Source organism: Mauremys mutica, chromosome 13 (assembly GCF_020497125.1).
Source record: "Mauremys mutica isolate MM-2020 ecotype Southern chromosome 13, ASM2049712v1, whole genome shotgun sequence".
Classification (NCBI taxonomy): domain Eukaryota; kingdom Metazoa; phylum Chordata; order Testudines; family Geoemydidae; genus Mauremys; species Mauremys mutica.
This window is the reverse complement of record NC_059084.1, coordinates 5,104,665-5,118,287: the sequence shown is the minus strand read 5'-3', so window position 1 is coordinate 5,118,287 and position 13,623 is coordinate 5,104,665. Positions and strand designations below refer to the sequence as shown.

Below are 13,623 nucleotides of genomic sequence, written 5' to 3'. Positions count from 1 at the left end.
AAGAAAGCATGGCCAAGTTTGCATCTGTCTAGGTGGGAAGGTAGAAGAAACTTTCAAAGGAAGAGGGAAGAATGTTGCTTAAAAGATACAGCAGAAAACTTCCTAGAAGTGAGATATCCATAATGCTGTGGGAAAATCTCATAAGGGAAGAGCTAGAAGCTCCATCTCTTGGAATATTTAAAACTAAACCAAGGAAAACATTAGATTGTACAGAACAATCCTGGACGAGCAGGGAGATGGACTCATTGATGTGTTAGGTATTGCTCATTTCTGTGTCCTGTGAGTCTTTGTTATGATTCATGGCTTAGACCTTGTGAAATAGACAGGTTACATAGCCACAAATCATGATCACATTTAAATTCTTCTTGTCACTTTCCTAACGTAAGCAAAATCTCTGCAACTTTGGATGAGATGTTCCTTGCAGATCTCAGTAAGGGACAATGTTTGTGCACAAAGTTATTATTGGTCTTGCTGGAAGTTAAGTGTCGTCAGATCATGAAGCAATCTTGTGTGGCTGCTGTATCTAGAAAGAGCGAGTGCTAGGGAGTTAACGATATGTTCCATTTGAAAGCTCTTGTCAGAAGTGACAGAGCAGCAAACCACTTATCAGTTTAGTACAAAGGCAGGGAAGTATGAGAAATAAACAGCTCCAAGAACAAACACCCTGTAAACATCACAGATGGCAGAAATGGTTTATTTGGTGCAATTGTCTATCTGTTTGGTGGGTGTGAACGAGACTGCAGGGAAGTGGCAGATTTGAGAGTCTTCATAGGGATTCAGGGCTTCTTCCAGTCACCCTCATGCCTAGTGCTTGAACCCTGTACAAAGATGTTGTGTACTTACTGCTGATTCACAGTGCTGAGACATTATATCCAACTAGGATATAAGTGAGGTTGGAGCATCTCTAGAGACAGAGGGAAGCAGGAGCTGGGACAGAAAGGAAGCTGTAAGGAAACCCTAGGAATAATCAAGCTTAGGGAGGAACCTGAGGTTTGTATCACCATTGTGGAGGGGTTAAGGATGGAATAAATACAGTGTGTATATACACTATTTTCAGAGTTACGTTTACTTACATTCTACCTCCTCAGAACAAACATCATGACCCACTAGCCAGATCCAAATATCTATAAAAACACAAACACAGGCAAGCCATGAAAATTCCATGAAACAATTCCATGGACCTCTGGAATTTGGCTACTGTTCCCTTGTCTAGTGTTCTTGGTCTTGTATTCAGTGAAGATGGAAACGGTCACTATTGGTCAAAATATCCTGCGTCTGCTTTTCCACACCCCCTAAACAGCAAAAACATCAGTGGTTTTTTTTAAATGCATCATATAAAAGTTCAAAAGGGCTGAAGCTCCCCTGTCTTTTTATAGGTGCTCTTTGCCTCTGAAAAATTTGCGTCTGCAATCTTGGATCCATATAGGAAACTTCAGGAGCAAAATGGTGGCCACCATTATGAAAATTTGGCCTAGTATGTTTATGTTTCAGGTTGATGTTTTTCTGCCTACACTGCCAGTGATAGATGGATGAATAATGTTCCTGGTTGTCCTCGTAACACTCCTTTCAATCCAGCCAATATATATTTAGTACCTGCCAGGGCACAGGGATGGTGCTGAGTAGGACTCGCACAATCTCCTCTGCCTTCTCCTTTTCCTTTATGTGACTGGTCGAAACTAGAATGGATTGTTCCCCCAGATTTTCATACATTTCAGTTTATATTAGGCATGAATTGCTCTATTAGCAAGCAGAGAGAATTAACATCATTTGCTCACATTTCCCTAAGACACAAATATGAAATAGCACTTTGCTTCAGTTAAACACAAGCTGCTTAATGGAAGAGGAGTGTGACGACATCCATGTCTGATAGGACATGAGACATTTTTGATACTCAGTCCTATTTATCATTTCCATCACTGTAACACCTACAAATCCCAACCACGGATCAGAAATCCACTGTGCTAGGAACTCTACAGACAAGTCACAACTCACAATACTGGCGGAGGCAGAGGGGGTTGTATGTCTGTTTTTAATGACCCTTTTAAAATTGCAAGAGTCTTAAAGCCAATAAGAAGTAAAAAGTCCATTAAGAAATGGAAGCAAAGGAGTGAAGATGTCCCGGAAGAGGTTGTGTCCGTGGTACAAGCCGGGGCTGGTCAGAAAAATGGGGTTGGAGGGATTCCACTGAAAATTTCAGCTTTATTTTTTCCAAAAACCTAGAAGCCAAAATATTTTCAATTTTCAGATGCCAAAAACTGAATTTTTTGGAACAAAAACTGAAACATTTTTAGTTTTTCACAAAAAAAAAATAGATGCGTGATCAAGAAAGCAAACACTTTCTGTGAAATTTTTTATTTAGTCTAAAACCCCACTTTTCACTGAAAAAAATGCTTTTATGGAAACTTTGCATCCAGCTTTAGCACAAACTGAGACTGTAAGGTGCCTAAGCTGGAGGGATCTATGTATAAAAGCTTCCCACATACTTTTTCTTGGGAGCACATGACATGTGCCCCTTCGCCAGCCAGTTTAGCCAGTTCACTCCTCCTGTCCCCTGTACACAGACCCTCCTCACCCCATATTGGACCTCAGGTTTCCCTGGAGGACCCCACAGGATTTCATGAGAGCTGGACCAAAACGCCGCATCTGGATTCTGCACCTTTAAACTGCGGGCTGTTAAGATCTAGGGTTTGGGGTTGGCCAGTTATCAAAACCGGGGCTTTTGGGATGTGGATTTTGAAACCCCTTCTCCAGCTCCCTCGAGTTCAGGGTTGTTCAGCTCCAGGGCTGGGGTTCAGGAATACCTGGTGTCATAAAACATTCCTACACATATTTTTTACTGGGAGAAGTGTTAGAACTCCCTAGGCAGTTCTTACGCAAGGGTCGGGGGAAGGGTTCCATTTCAGCAGGGGAGGAATACATCTTCCAGGGGCCTAAAAAACCAAATCACAAATAAATCGCCTGTGCAGCCATTTCAACCCAGCACGTAGCTTGGCCGAGGCAGTAAGTGCCTTGTAGAGTTAGCCAAGGCCTGGCACCGAACCCGGCTGGGAGCCCTCTCCAGCCCGTTACTCAGCAGTGCAGACGAAACGTGGCCAGCTGTACAATATCACAGCCACAGCGCAGTAAACAAGCATCAAATTGCCTACTTCCATTTGTTCCTGCTGTTAGCCCAGAGCGCGGAGCTGCGTGAAATGACAGTAGCCATTTGCACACCATGCAGTTCTGTAGGCGCTTCTCCTGAATGTTACCGAGACCAAATTTCATCGACAGGCTGACTTTGTGTGGGGAACTCCATGGGGCAGAAACCACTCCCCACAACCTGCCGGCTGCCGTCAGTCGCTGCTCTTAGAATATTGGAATATTGGCTGCAGCCCCGAGCGCATTAGGACACAGCCAGTGGCCCTGGCTTGCCCCACCCCTATGCTCCTCTTCTGAGCCAGACCACTTGGGGCATTTGCAACCCACAGCTGTACGACATGCAGGCGCTCTGCAGGGGCGACAGATGAGCGCAGGGAAGGGGGGAAGAACACCCGGGTGCCCCATTTGAAATGACGGTCCCGGAGTTACAGCATTCTCTTCCTTCTAACTTCAGAAGCTCTTGTCCCCGTTCCCATTTCTGTCACCCGACGGTTCCTCTCCCGGCACCCTCCGCTCAGTCATGGGGTGGATGTAGGTCTTCGTCTGCAGACAGGTCATGCAACGAAGGCCCCAGTCTGCACTGGATGAGGTGCACAGCCGAATGACCCCTGGGGAAGCCCCAGGAGGCACAGCCCTTCCCAGTGCAGGGCCTGCTCTTGGCATGCTATGGTCTATGCCCCTCTCCGCACTCGCTCAGGGTGGAAAGGGGAAGGGATCACGGCTCTAGCCCTATCTCCGCCCTGGACCCACTGGAGTGGATTAGGCCCACGAGGGGCACAGCAGGGCCAATCCCTATGCTCTGCAAATGCAGACTTGTCTTGAGCCTGGGGCTTGCACGAGGCGAGTGGGGAGGGAGCCAATCAGGCAAGGCCTTCTGCATATCTGTAAGCATCATGCCCAGCTCTGGTCCTGAATAATAATACTAAAAACAACATCAATGGATCAGAAAGGCAAAGATTAGCTGAACGCTGATCCCCTTGCAACATGGGGCAGCAGCTGCAGCATGGCCCTCATGTCTCCACACTCTCCAGGGCCAGCCCCTCCCTTTCCAGGGGGTTTTGTCATGGTCTCCTCCTTCCATCCACCAGCTTCTCTGCCGTAAGAGCGCTGAAAGGCTGCCTGCTCAAAACAGCAAGTCTTGGCCTTTTTCTCAAAGATCCAGACTCACCTGAGTGGCTGTGATATTCAGGGCCAGGTTCTGCGACCCTTCCTCCTGCTGAGCAGCACGTACTCACAGGAGTCCCATTGGGATTACTCACAAGAGTAAGGACTTCTCGGCAAGAATGAGAGATGCAGCATCAGGCCCAGAATAATGAAAATATAATCCTGCGACCCTTTATTTTACTTCAATAAACATTTCCCATCTTGATGTGCTCAGACCAGTATAAAACAACGCCCGCATTTTCGAGCTCCAAATTCAAGGCCAGACTGTGAACCCCGTCACGTTACTGAGCAGCTACTCACCTGAGTGACTCCATTCCCAGTAGAAAGGGGGGTCACAGTCCAGCCCTAAACAAGCAGTGACCTGAGTCAAAAGTGACACATCGGTTCTATCAACAGAGGGTGATGCCCCCTCCCGCTGCACATTTTTATTTTACTTTACAGGACACGATTTGCTCTGGATTCATGGGGAAAGGTGGTTTAAATCATGGAAGAAAATGAGAGTTTTTACTTCTTTGAGTTTTTCTACATACAGAATCATCAAAACCATTGATACATTAAATATTAAAGACCAGAAATATGTCACTATGCCCCGGGAGATGGACCCCGGTGGGGACAACATCTGCTCCTTGCTCTACCCTCCCCCTGCACCAAAGTCTTTCTGCTATAGAAAATCCACCCAATGTATCGAGAGCTGGACGTTCATCTGCAGTTAGAGATGCTGCCCTCCCCTCTGGAACATTGTGTTGCATTCTATTTTTATGCTGTTTTTAAAAATAGTGACGCTTGGGACTTTTAGGATTTGTATCCTGCAGAGATATGAGGCCACCAAGCACTTCATTTCCCTTTTGCATAGAACCAAAGGAAGGGATTAGACTCCCTCTCCAGTCTAAATCCAAACCCTAACATGGCACAGGAGCTGCGGGGTGAAATGGGGGTGCCCGTAGTCCCCCAGGGACCTTCACAGACTGCCAGCTCATTATTTCCAAATCCTTGCTCTTCCTGCTGACAGCCAGTGAAGCACCTTACACAATTTGCAGAGTCCACCTTTTGAAATATATTTTACCCTTCTGTTCTGTTCTCTGGGTTAACTCTGCTTCCTTTAGGAGGCACCAGAGGGTTGTTTAATATGAACTGTGGCTGAAAACCTTCATCATCCCTGGGGAACCATGGGGAGGGGAGGACTCCTTAGCTAAAATGCAAAGGAAATAACTTGGAGAAGTGCAAGAGTTTCAGACATGGTCTCTATCACCCAGGGCTCTATCAGTTCACTTCCACTTGCAGTCTAAGGTTACCCACCACCCCCCACCCTCTGCTCACTCCCCACTGTCAGGAAGAATAGCGAGGGGAGGGGGGTTGGTGAGATGTGTGCATTGCCTACCTGACAATAACATACATGACCGAGCAGTTGCCCACCAGCCCCACTATGCACACGATGGAGTAGACGACCACAATGGTGATCTTGATGCCCAGTGGCAGGAAGCTGTCCCCTGTGCCGTTGTTAAACCAGTTACTGGGAAAACTCAGGTTCAGCATTGAGGAGTCGTTCAGCAGTTTCCTCAGATCAGGGTCTTCCAAAATATGAGCAGGGAAGAGAGGATCCATCCTGAACCTAGCCAGCCTGTGGCAAAGACCTGGGGCACCAAACAGCAATAATGAAAATGGGATTAATAACAATCAATAATTGTCTAGACCAGCAGTCATCATACATTGGGGGCAAACCCTTAGGGAAAGAGATTTTGTCAAGGAAGCAGAGCCCTACCTCTGCAACATAGGCACAGTAATCTTATTCGTGTTTCTGTGTCACACACACAAATATAGAGATATAACACACAAACACATTGCACTCATTTGGGGGTACTGTATGTCCTTATCTACTGTAGCATCAGTCCCTTTGCATGCATACACACACACACACACACACACACACACACGCAGCATCTGTATTGCCCTGCCTGGTTTTTTGCTGCAGAACTGGTTAGATGAACACCTCTGTATTCTGGCAGGTGAGATGACATACAGAAAATACATCATTGTTGTTTGCAGTGCCCATTTTCAGCTGCTGTCTGTCATCTCCGTTCATTGCTATGGGAGCCCCAAGCTGCCCTTGCATGCAGTCGTATCGTAACAGAAATAATTCAGCTGAAATCTTGGACTAGGTAAAGTTAAATAAGCATGCTCGCTCCTTACCTCAATGCACACACTTCCTTTCCCTTCCGTTAGGAAACTAGATCTTCCCCCCTTTGGCTTCAGCAGTGCTCTGGTCCATCAGTTAAATCCAGATGAGAAAAGAGAAACAAAGCAAATGCAGGAGAGCTCTGCCAGCCTTCTGTCTCCCTGCCTGTGAGATGCTGCTGCTGCTTTAGCAGGCATTTGAACGTGGGGCTCACAGAGAAGGAAGATATTTCTACAGGGGGAACATCTCACACCCATGCACACGTTTCTAAGCTCGGGGAGGTAAGGAGAGGTGTGAGCTGAGCAGAACGGATCTGCTAACCAAAGCTGCTCCAGGGCTGTCTGCAGTTCTAGGTTTCCCGGTGCAGAGGGACTGGCTTGCAGTTCCAGTCTAGTTCAGTTGGACTGTGATTTCTCCCAATGTGTAAAACACCTGAGGGGTTTTTTTCCTCCCCCTTCATTCCCATGTATAACTGTCCACCCCGGTCTGAAAGCCTTCTAGTGGGTCCGGCTAGGCTCTGCTTACATCACCTCTCTACCAGTTGCAGAGCGAAGCAAACTTGGGGGAAGCTGTCTCCTGTTGGCCAGTCATGCTGCCACTGCACTGCACTCCAGCCTCCTTACCCCTCCCTTTGCAGAGTGTCAATGCATCTCTCCACCAGCGAACCACAGACCAGAGCTGGAGCTCAGCGCCAGACAAAGCCGCACAATGTACTCGTGTGGGGACAGCCACCTCAAAGAAATACAACCAGACACCGAGGGAGAGCGGGAGACCAAAGCGGGCCCAAAGTGAAGATTTTGCCAAGAGAAAAGCTTATACAACATATCAGACCAATGGAAATGTCCCCGTGCATCTTTCTTTTAAATTCAAATGGAACCTGGGTTATTTTTTCTTTTTAAAAAATTAACATTCCCCTGCAGTATTTCCTTGTAATTCAAACATTATGCCCTGTGCTCGTGCTCAAGAACCGGAAGCAGCATAACAAGGGGGAAGTACAGTGTACTGGGGGGGGTTCTGGTTTTTTTTTGTGGGGGGTGGTTATTATTTTTATTCCGGTTCAGGTTTTTGTAACACAGCCCAGGACATTTGGGACCAGATTGACAATAGCACCTGTTTGCACATGAGGGCCAGCTGGGGTTGCCTCAGGCAATCCCCAAAATGCACAAAAGAACCCTCTAAAAAATCCGGCCCTAGCATGACACTGTCCTTTTGAAAACAACCAAAGCATAGGCGCAAGTGGTCAGCGGATGCTTGTAAATTTGGCATGTCAATGCTGCACAACAACTGAGAGCACCATCTTACCGCCTGCCTTCAGTGGGAGATACCGCAGCTGGAACCGGGCAAGCTGCAGGGGCTTGCCACTCAGACCTATGGGCAGGATTGGGACCTTGGGGGTGGGCAGGGTGGTATGGGCCCTCACCTAGGAAGCATGAGGAGCTGGGGTCTGCTACTGATCTTGGTCAGTTACTGTCCTCTCCCCTCCTTCGTTTGTCTTCTGCAGGGTGTTTGGCGTAGGTGCTGTCTCTCACGATGCGTTTGCAGTCCCTGCTCCATGGGGCTCTGATCTCCTGAGGCCCCAAAGGGTACTACAAGATAAATAATAATGATGTAGGGTTGAATAGCAACTCCTAGACTCACTTGTCTCTGGACTTAAAAGCAGACATCAAAAGGGGTGGCTCAAACCAGAGTGGAGCACATCTGGGCATGTTTTCAGCATATATTTTTTTTGTCAGTGCATTAAAAAATGTGTGAGATAAATAATGGGCTAGCCGTTGCTTTAATTGTTAACGGATTGATTTTCCAAACCTACAGGAAGGGCAGCAATATATCAGTGCAAGAAGCAAGAAGAGCGACTGGAGGCAGGACGTTCAGAGAAGAACACTTGTGAATTCTGCCCGGCTCTTTTCTGCTGGCTCCCAATCTGATTAATGTTTTCAAGTCGTCAGATATTCATTTTATGTTAATTTATGCAGCAAATACAGTGTGGAAAAGCTGTTTGTTTTGTCGCAGTTGCTTTGATTTTTTGAACTGAGACTGGAGGCTATGCAGGGGGCTGAGTAAAGGGGGTTGTGTGATCTCCACCCTGCAGTTGGTTGCCTGGAGCTGGGAGCAAATGATTCTTTGTAGATTTGTTTGAAGGCTTGAGGTAAAGTAACTTGAATCTATCAAGGAACACTCCCCCCACCGCCCATTCACCTGGCCCCTTCATCCTGCATACCCATCCTGTCTTCCATAATAAACCCAAAAGGACACCTTGTTTTAAGGAATGAGGGATAGTTCAGTTAGGGATCTGGGGGAAAAATCTGTCTAGGGATTGGTCCTGCTTTGAGCAGGGGGTTGGACTAGATACCTCCTGAGGTTCCTTCCAACCCTGCTGTTCTATGATTCCTTCTATACCTTTGGCCCTGATTCTGCAAGTTGTTCCATGTGAATAAAACATGGAACCCTATTTAAATCAGTGGGCTCCCCACAAGTGCAGAGATCTAGCCACATGAAATGGGTCACAGGATCTGGGCTTTAGCTCTCACCAGGGCTAGCTGGGGAGCCTGAGAGGCAAGGAAGTCAGCTCTAAGACAGGGGGTATTTGTCACCTTTCCTGCTGTGTGAACATCCTCAGCCTACGTTCACTGAGCTGGGGGTTGAAGTTCACAATCGCACCAAGCCTCAAACCAAAGATCCAGTTTGAACAGGCCAGAAGGTCAGTGTCAACGTTCAGCACATTTCTATGTGGGATCAATGTTACTTCTGTAGGGAATGTCAATGGGCAACAAAAAACTTTGCCCTCTGTGAAAGACACTAACGGAGGATATAGATTAGAGAGATGATGAGGTCCTGTGAATAGGCCACCGGACTGAGTCAGGAAAACTGGATTCTGTTCCCACCTCTGCCACTGACCTGCTGCATGATCTTGGGTATGTCACTTACTGTCTCTGCGACTCAATTTCCCTCCCTGCCTTACCTATTTACACTGTAAACTCTTTGGGACAGGGATTGTCAGTTACTGCACATATTGTATATATATTGTATGCATGGGACCTAGACCAATGGTTCCTATATTTTTTCTGGGCGGAGAGGGAGGATCCCAGGAGCAATGTTTCATGAAAATAACTTAATAGAATATTTACCTTACCTTTAACTAAAACGGCAATAGACAGCTATAGAAATGTCCAATGTCAACCTACAGTGTTTGACGCTCACTATTTCTAATTATCCCTAATTAACAACAGACAGCAGACCCAAGTTGTCAGCAAGATGAAAACATTTTATGGGTTATGCTTGTCCATGAATAAATGCTGATATTTGTGTTAAAGTCCAGTGCACATGTATAGAATTCCTTACAAACACAGTATTGAGTGCCCATTGCAACACTCATTGAAATTAATGTAAGACAACCACTACTCACTTCAATCTGATCCAACATCAGCATTGGATCAGGCCTGGCATGACATAGATACTCTGATAATATGCAGAACAGTTTGTTGTATAATTTTAGTCCCAAATCCATATTATCTGAGAGTCTGGCAGTTACTTTAACAAATATTTCAGACCCTGATAAAAATAACGTGCTTGAACTAACTTTTTTGGATGGGTTTTGACTTGCTTTGTAAAGTCTCAGATGTTTGCATCATAAAGCATGCTAGAAAAATCACAATTAGGGTAGGATTACGTATTCTCTTCTACAGAGCTTCTTGAAAAGGAGTGTAAGTCTGTCATTAGCACTCTTTGGCAGACATGCTTACAATGCTTCTATACAGTTGTCAGACATGGACACCATATTGCTGCCATATTAGGAAGTTTGATCAGTTTCATATACACCATCTTCAGTCTGGTTGGACGTTCAAATGGGGGAACAAGATTCCCAATATTGAAATCCATGCTCATTGTCTGATGTCAGGCATTCAAAGTATGTTCGTGAATGCTCAGCTGTGTTGGTCTGGACATGTGGCTCACCTAAGACCACCCCAGGCCATATTTTAGGTCAGCTAAAGCACGACCTCCATTCTCATGGGGGTCAGTACAAACAATAGCAAGGAACACTGAAGTCAAACTTGAAAGCTTGTCAGGTTGACCCTAGCAGTTGGGAAGTAACAGCCAACACTGACCAAGGTGGTGGTAGATTGGTCACGTTGCCGTTAACCATGTGACGCAAGGTTTAACAGCTTGGCTTAACCATGTGAAGCAATGGTTTAACAGTGCATTAACAGCTCATGGGAAAAACCTGAACATCGCAAGCAAGGATACAACAGCCTGCAATGGTCATGGACAGTGTTGACTGTCCCACATGTAACCATTTTGGTGGTTCTCACATTGGTCTGACCTCTCATATACATGTTCACCTCTAGTGTTTGCTGAATCCTTGTACGTCGACATCAATGTGGGACTCCGTCATCATGATGTACGTTCTTATAGAGCACTCACCACCATTCTATCTGAGCGCCTTCCAGTCGTGCCGTGAGCAGTGTCACTACACATCTGTCACATGTCGTTTGTTCTCTCCTCCTGTCCCCAGACGGAGAAGTATGTGTGGTGGAGTGTCTTCTTTGGGTAGGCTTGTTGGGGGAGGGGTGTATTAATCTTCCCATTGCTCTGTGTTTATGTTAGAGGAGGCAGGGCAAAGAAACGTGCCCGGCACATGGAGCAGGAAGCGGTAAGGTATGTGTGTCAAGTACTGGTTTTCTACCCACAAAAGCTTATGCCCAAATAAATCTGTTAGTCTTTAAGATGCCACCATACTCCCAGAAGGTATGTGTGGTCGTTAGTTCTTGGGGGAGTTCATTCCACAGTCTCAGGTCATGCCCAGAGAAGGTTCTGAGTCCTGAACAGACAAGTTTTACTCTTATCTTTGTGCCAAGGATGCACACTGTCAACCACGGTCTTCAGAGCTTTAGATTAGCTTTTAAATATCCTGGGTCCAGCTACAGAGCACTTTGAAGATAAGGACTGAGACCTTGAACTTGCTGTGAAATTCTAAAGGAAGTCAGAGCAGAGAGCAGAGGACAGGTCTGATGTGCTCGCAGTAGCCTGTATAAAGCTTTAATCCCAGCTAAATAGTATCACTGAATGAGTACAGGTTTGTATCATTGAGTCCTTAATTTTACAGTGTGTCTGTATCAGACCTATCTCAAAATCACAGGCGTTTCAGTGCATAATCAAAAAACATCATACTGCCATCTGGGTCCAAAGTTTAGCCACACAAACACTACCCAGAGGGAAAAAAATGCATAAGTTTGTAGCTAATCAATCAAAATTTGATGCCAATAACTAAAAAATCTGGCAGTTGTAGAAACTGATTTTTAAATCATAGACAGTATTCCAAAATACAGCAGATGTTTATTACTTTGGCAGAAAACAGCTCCAACCTGCTGCAATTTACAATGGCAGCAACCTGTAACTTTGTCTTTTTGACCTTGCTTTTGGGAGGTGAAGATGTCTGTGTGTCGTGGCTGTTTTGCCACATTTTGCAGAGTTTGCTGAACTGTTAATCAAGGCAACCAGGAGCAGAGAATTAATCTTACAAGGTGTGAAATCATTTTGCACACAGAGATACAAGTGAGTAATCTAGCAAGAGAGGAAAGCTTATTGGGAATGCAAAGTACATCTGATCGGTTTGAAGGAAAGGTCAGAAAATGCAGCTGTCTCTCTTGGATGATGGGTACCTGCAGTGTGTGTGCAGGTTGCAAATTAGCAACATCTTGCACTGCCTGCTATTGAGGGTGGATGATATTTAATCATTTGTCATTAATCATTGCACATTATGCATCCAGCAACTGGTAAATGTTCACATTCATTAAAATATAGACACACAAAAAAATCACTTGTATTGCCACTGCCCACACACAAATTCCACAGAAGCTCCCAATTACTGTTGAAGTCCTGCTTCCACTGAAATCAACACCAAAAGCCCCATTCATTTTAATGAGCACAAGATTGAGGTCCTTATCCCAGATGTAAAAAATTGCTGCATATTCTTATCATTCCAAAATCATTCATATTTCAGTGAAATTAGGTTCATAGTAAACAATAATTCTAATAATCTCTATTTGTGATGACTCATCAAGTATTTGTATTACCAGAGCATCTAGGAGGCCTAGTTATAGAGCAGGGCCCCATTGTGCCAGGTGCTGTACAAACACAGAACAAAAGACAGCGCCAGGCCCAAGGAGCTTACAATGGAAGTATAAACAAGACACTGCGTATGGTTACAAACAGACTGATGGGGAAGGCAAGGGAACAATGAGACAATAGGGCGATACAAATAATAAATAATAGGCCAACATGACCAGCAGCCAAGTTTTGAAGGCATAGAGGAAAAGGAGAGTTTAAAGGCAGATAATAAGAACATAAGAACGGCCATACTGGGTCAGACCAAAGGTCCATCTAGCTCAGTATCCTGTCTACCGACAGTGACCAATGCCAGGTGCCCCAGAGGGAATGAACAGAACAGGTAACCACCAAGTGATCCATCCCCTGTCACCCATTCCCAGCTTCTGGCAAACAGAGGCCAGGGACACCATCCCTGCCCAGCCTGGCTAATAGCCATTGATGGATATGTCCTCCAGGAACTTATCTAGTTCTTTTTTGAACCCTGTGATAGTCTTGGCCTTCACAACATCCTCTGGCAAACAGTTCTATAGGTTGACTGTGCGTTGTGTGAAAAAATACTTCCCTTGGTTTGTTTTAAACCTGCTGCCTGTTAATTTCATTTAGTGACCCCTAGTTCTTGTGTTCTGAGAAGGAGTAAATAACACTTTCCTTATTTACTTTCTCCACACCAGGCATGATTTTATAGACCTCTATCCTATCCCCCCTTAGTCGTCTCTTTTCCAAGCTGACGGGCTAGTTTGGTGGATGTTTATGGGAAGCGCCTCCCAAGATGTGAAGGGCGATATGAGAGGAAGAACAAAGGTGCTTGTTTGAAAATTGGGCAATGGAGAATGGCACCATGGTGCTGATCAGAGGTGGGAAACGAAATCTCAATAGCAAATAAGGGATGATAGGCAGAATAGGGCTAGGTTGTGAAGGGCCTTCAAAGTGACAGCGGTTTGTGATCTGAAGCAATAAAGAAGGAGGAACCAGTGGAGAGATGCAAAGAGATAATCAAAGCGGTGAGCTAGAACAATGATCTTTGCAGCAGTATTCTGAATGGA

General features: G+C 45.6%; 1 protein-coding gene across 1 annotated transcript in view; it reads right to left on the bottom strand.

Annotated features, from left to right (window-relative positions):
- Nucleotides 1–8,060, bottom strand: part of OPRL1 (opioid related nociceptin receptor 1) — a 33,137-nt gene extending 25,077 nt beyond the window's left edge. Inside the window, exons 1-3 of the mRNA XM_044985874.1 lie at nt 7,896–8,060; nt 6,490–6,559; nt 5,681–5,933 (exon numbers count right to left, since the gene is read on the bottom strand). Of these exons, the coding sequence (XP_044841809.1) occupies nt 5,681–5,904 (224 nt within the window). The 5' untranslated portion in view covers nt 5,905–5,933; nt 6,490–6,559; nt 7,896–8,060. The remainder of the gene's footprint in view (nt 1–5,680; nt 5,934–6,489; nt 6,560–7,895) is intronic.
- Between the last annotated feature and the right edge of the window lie 5,563 nt (nt 8,061–13,623).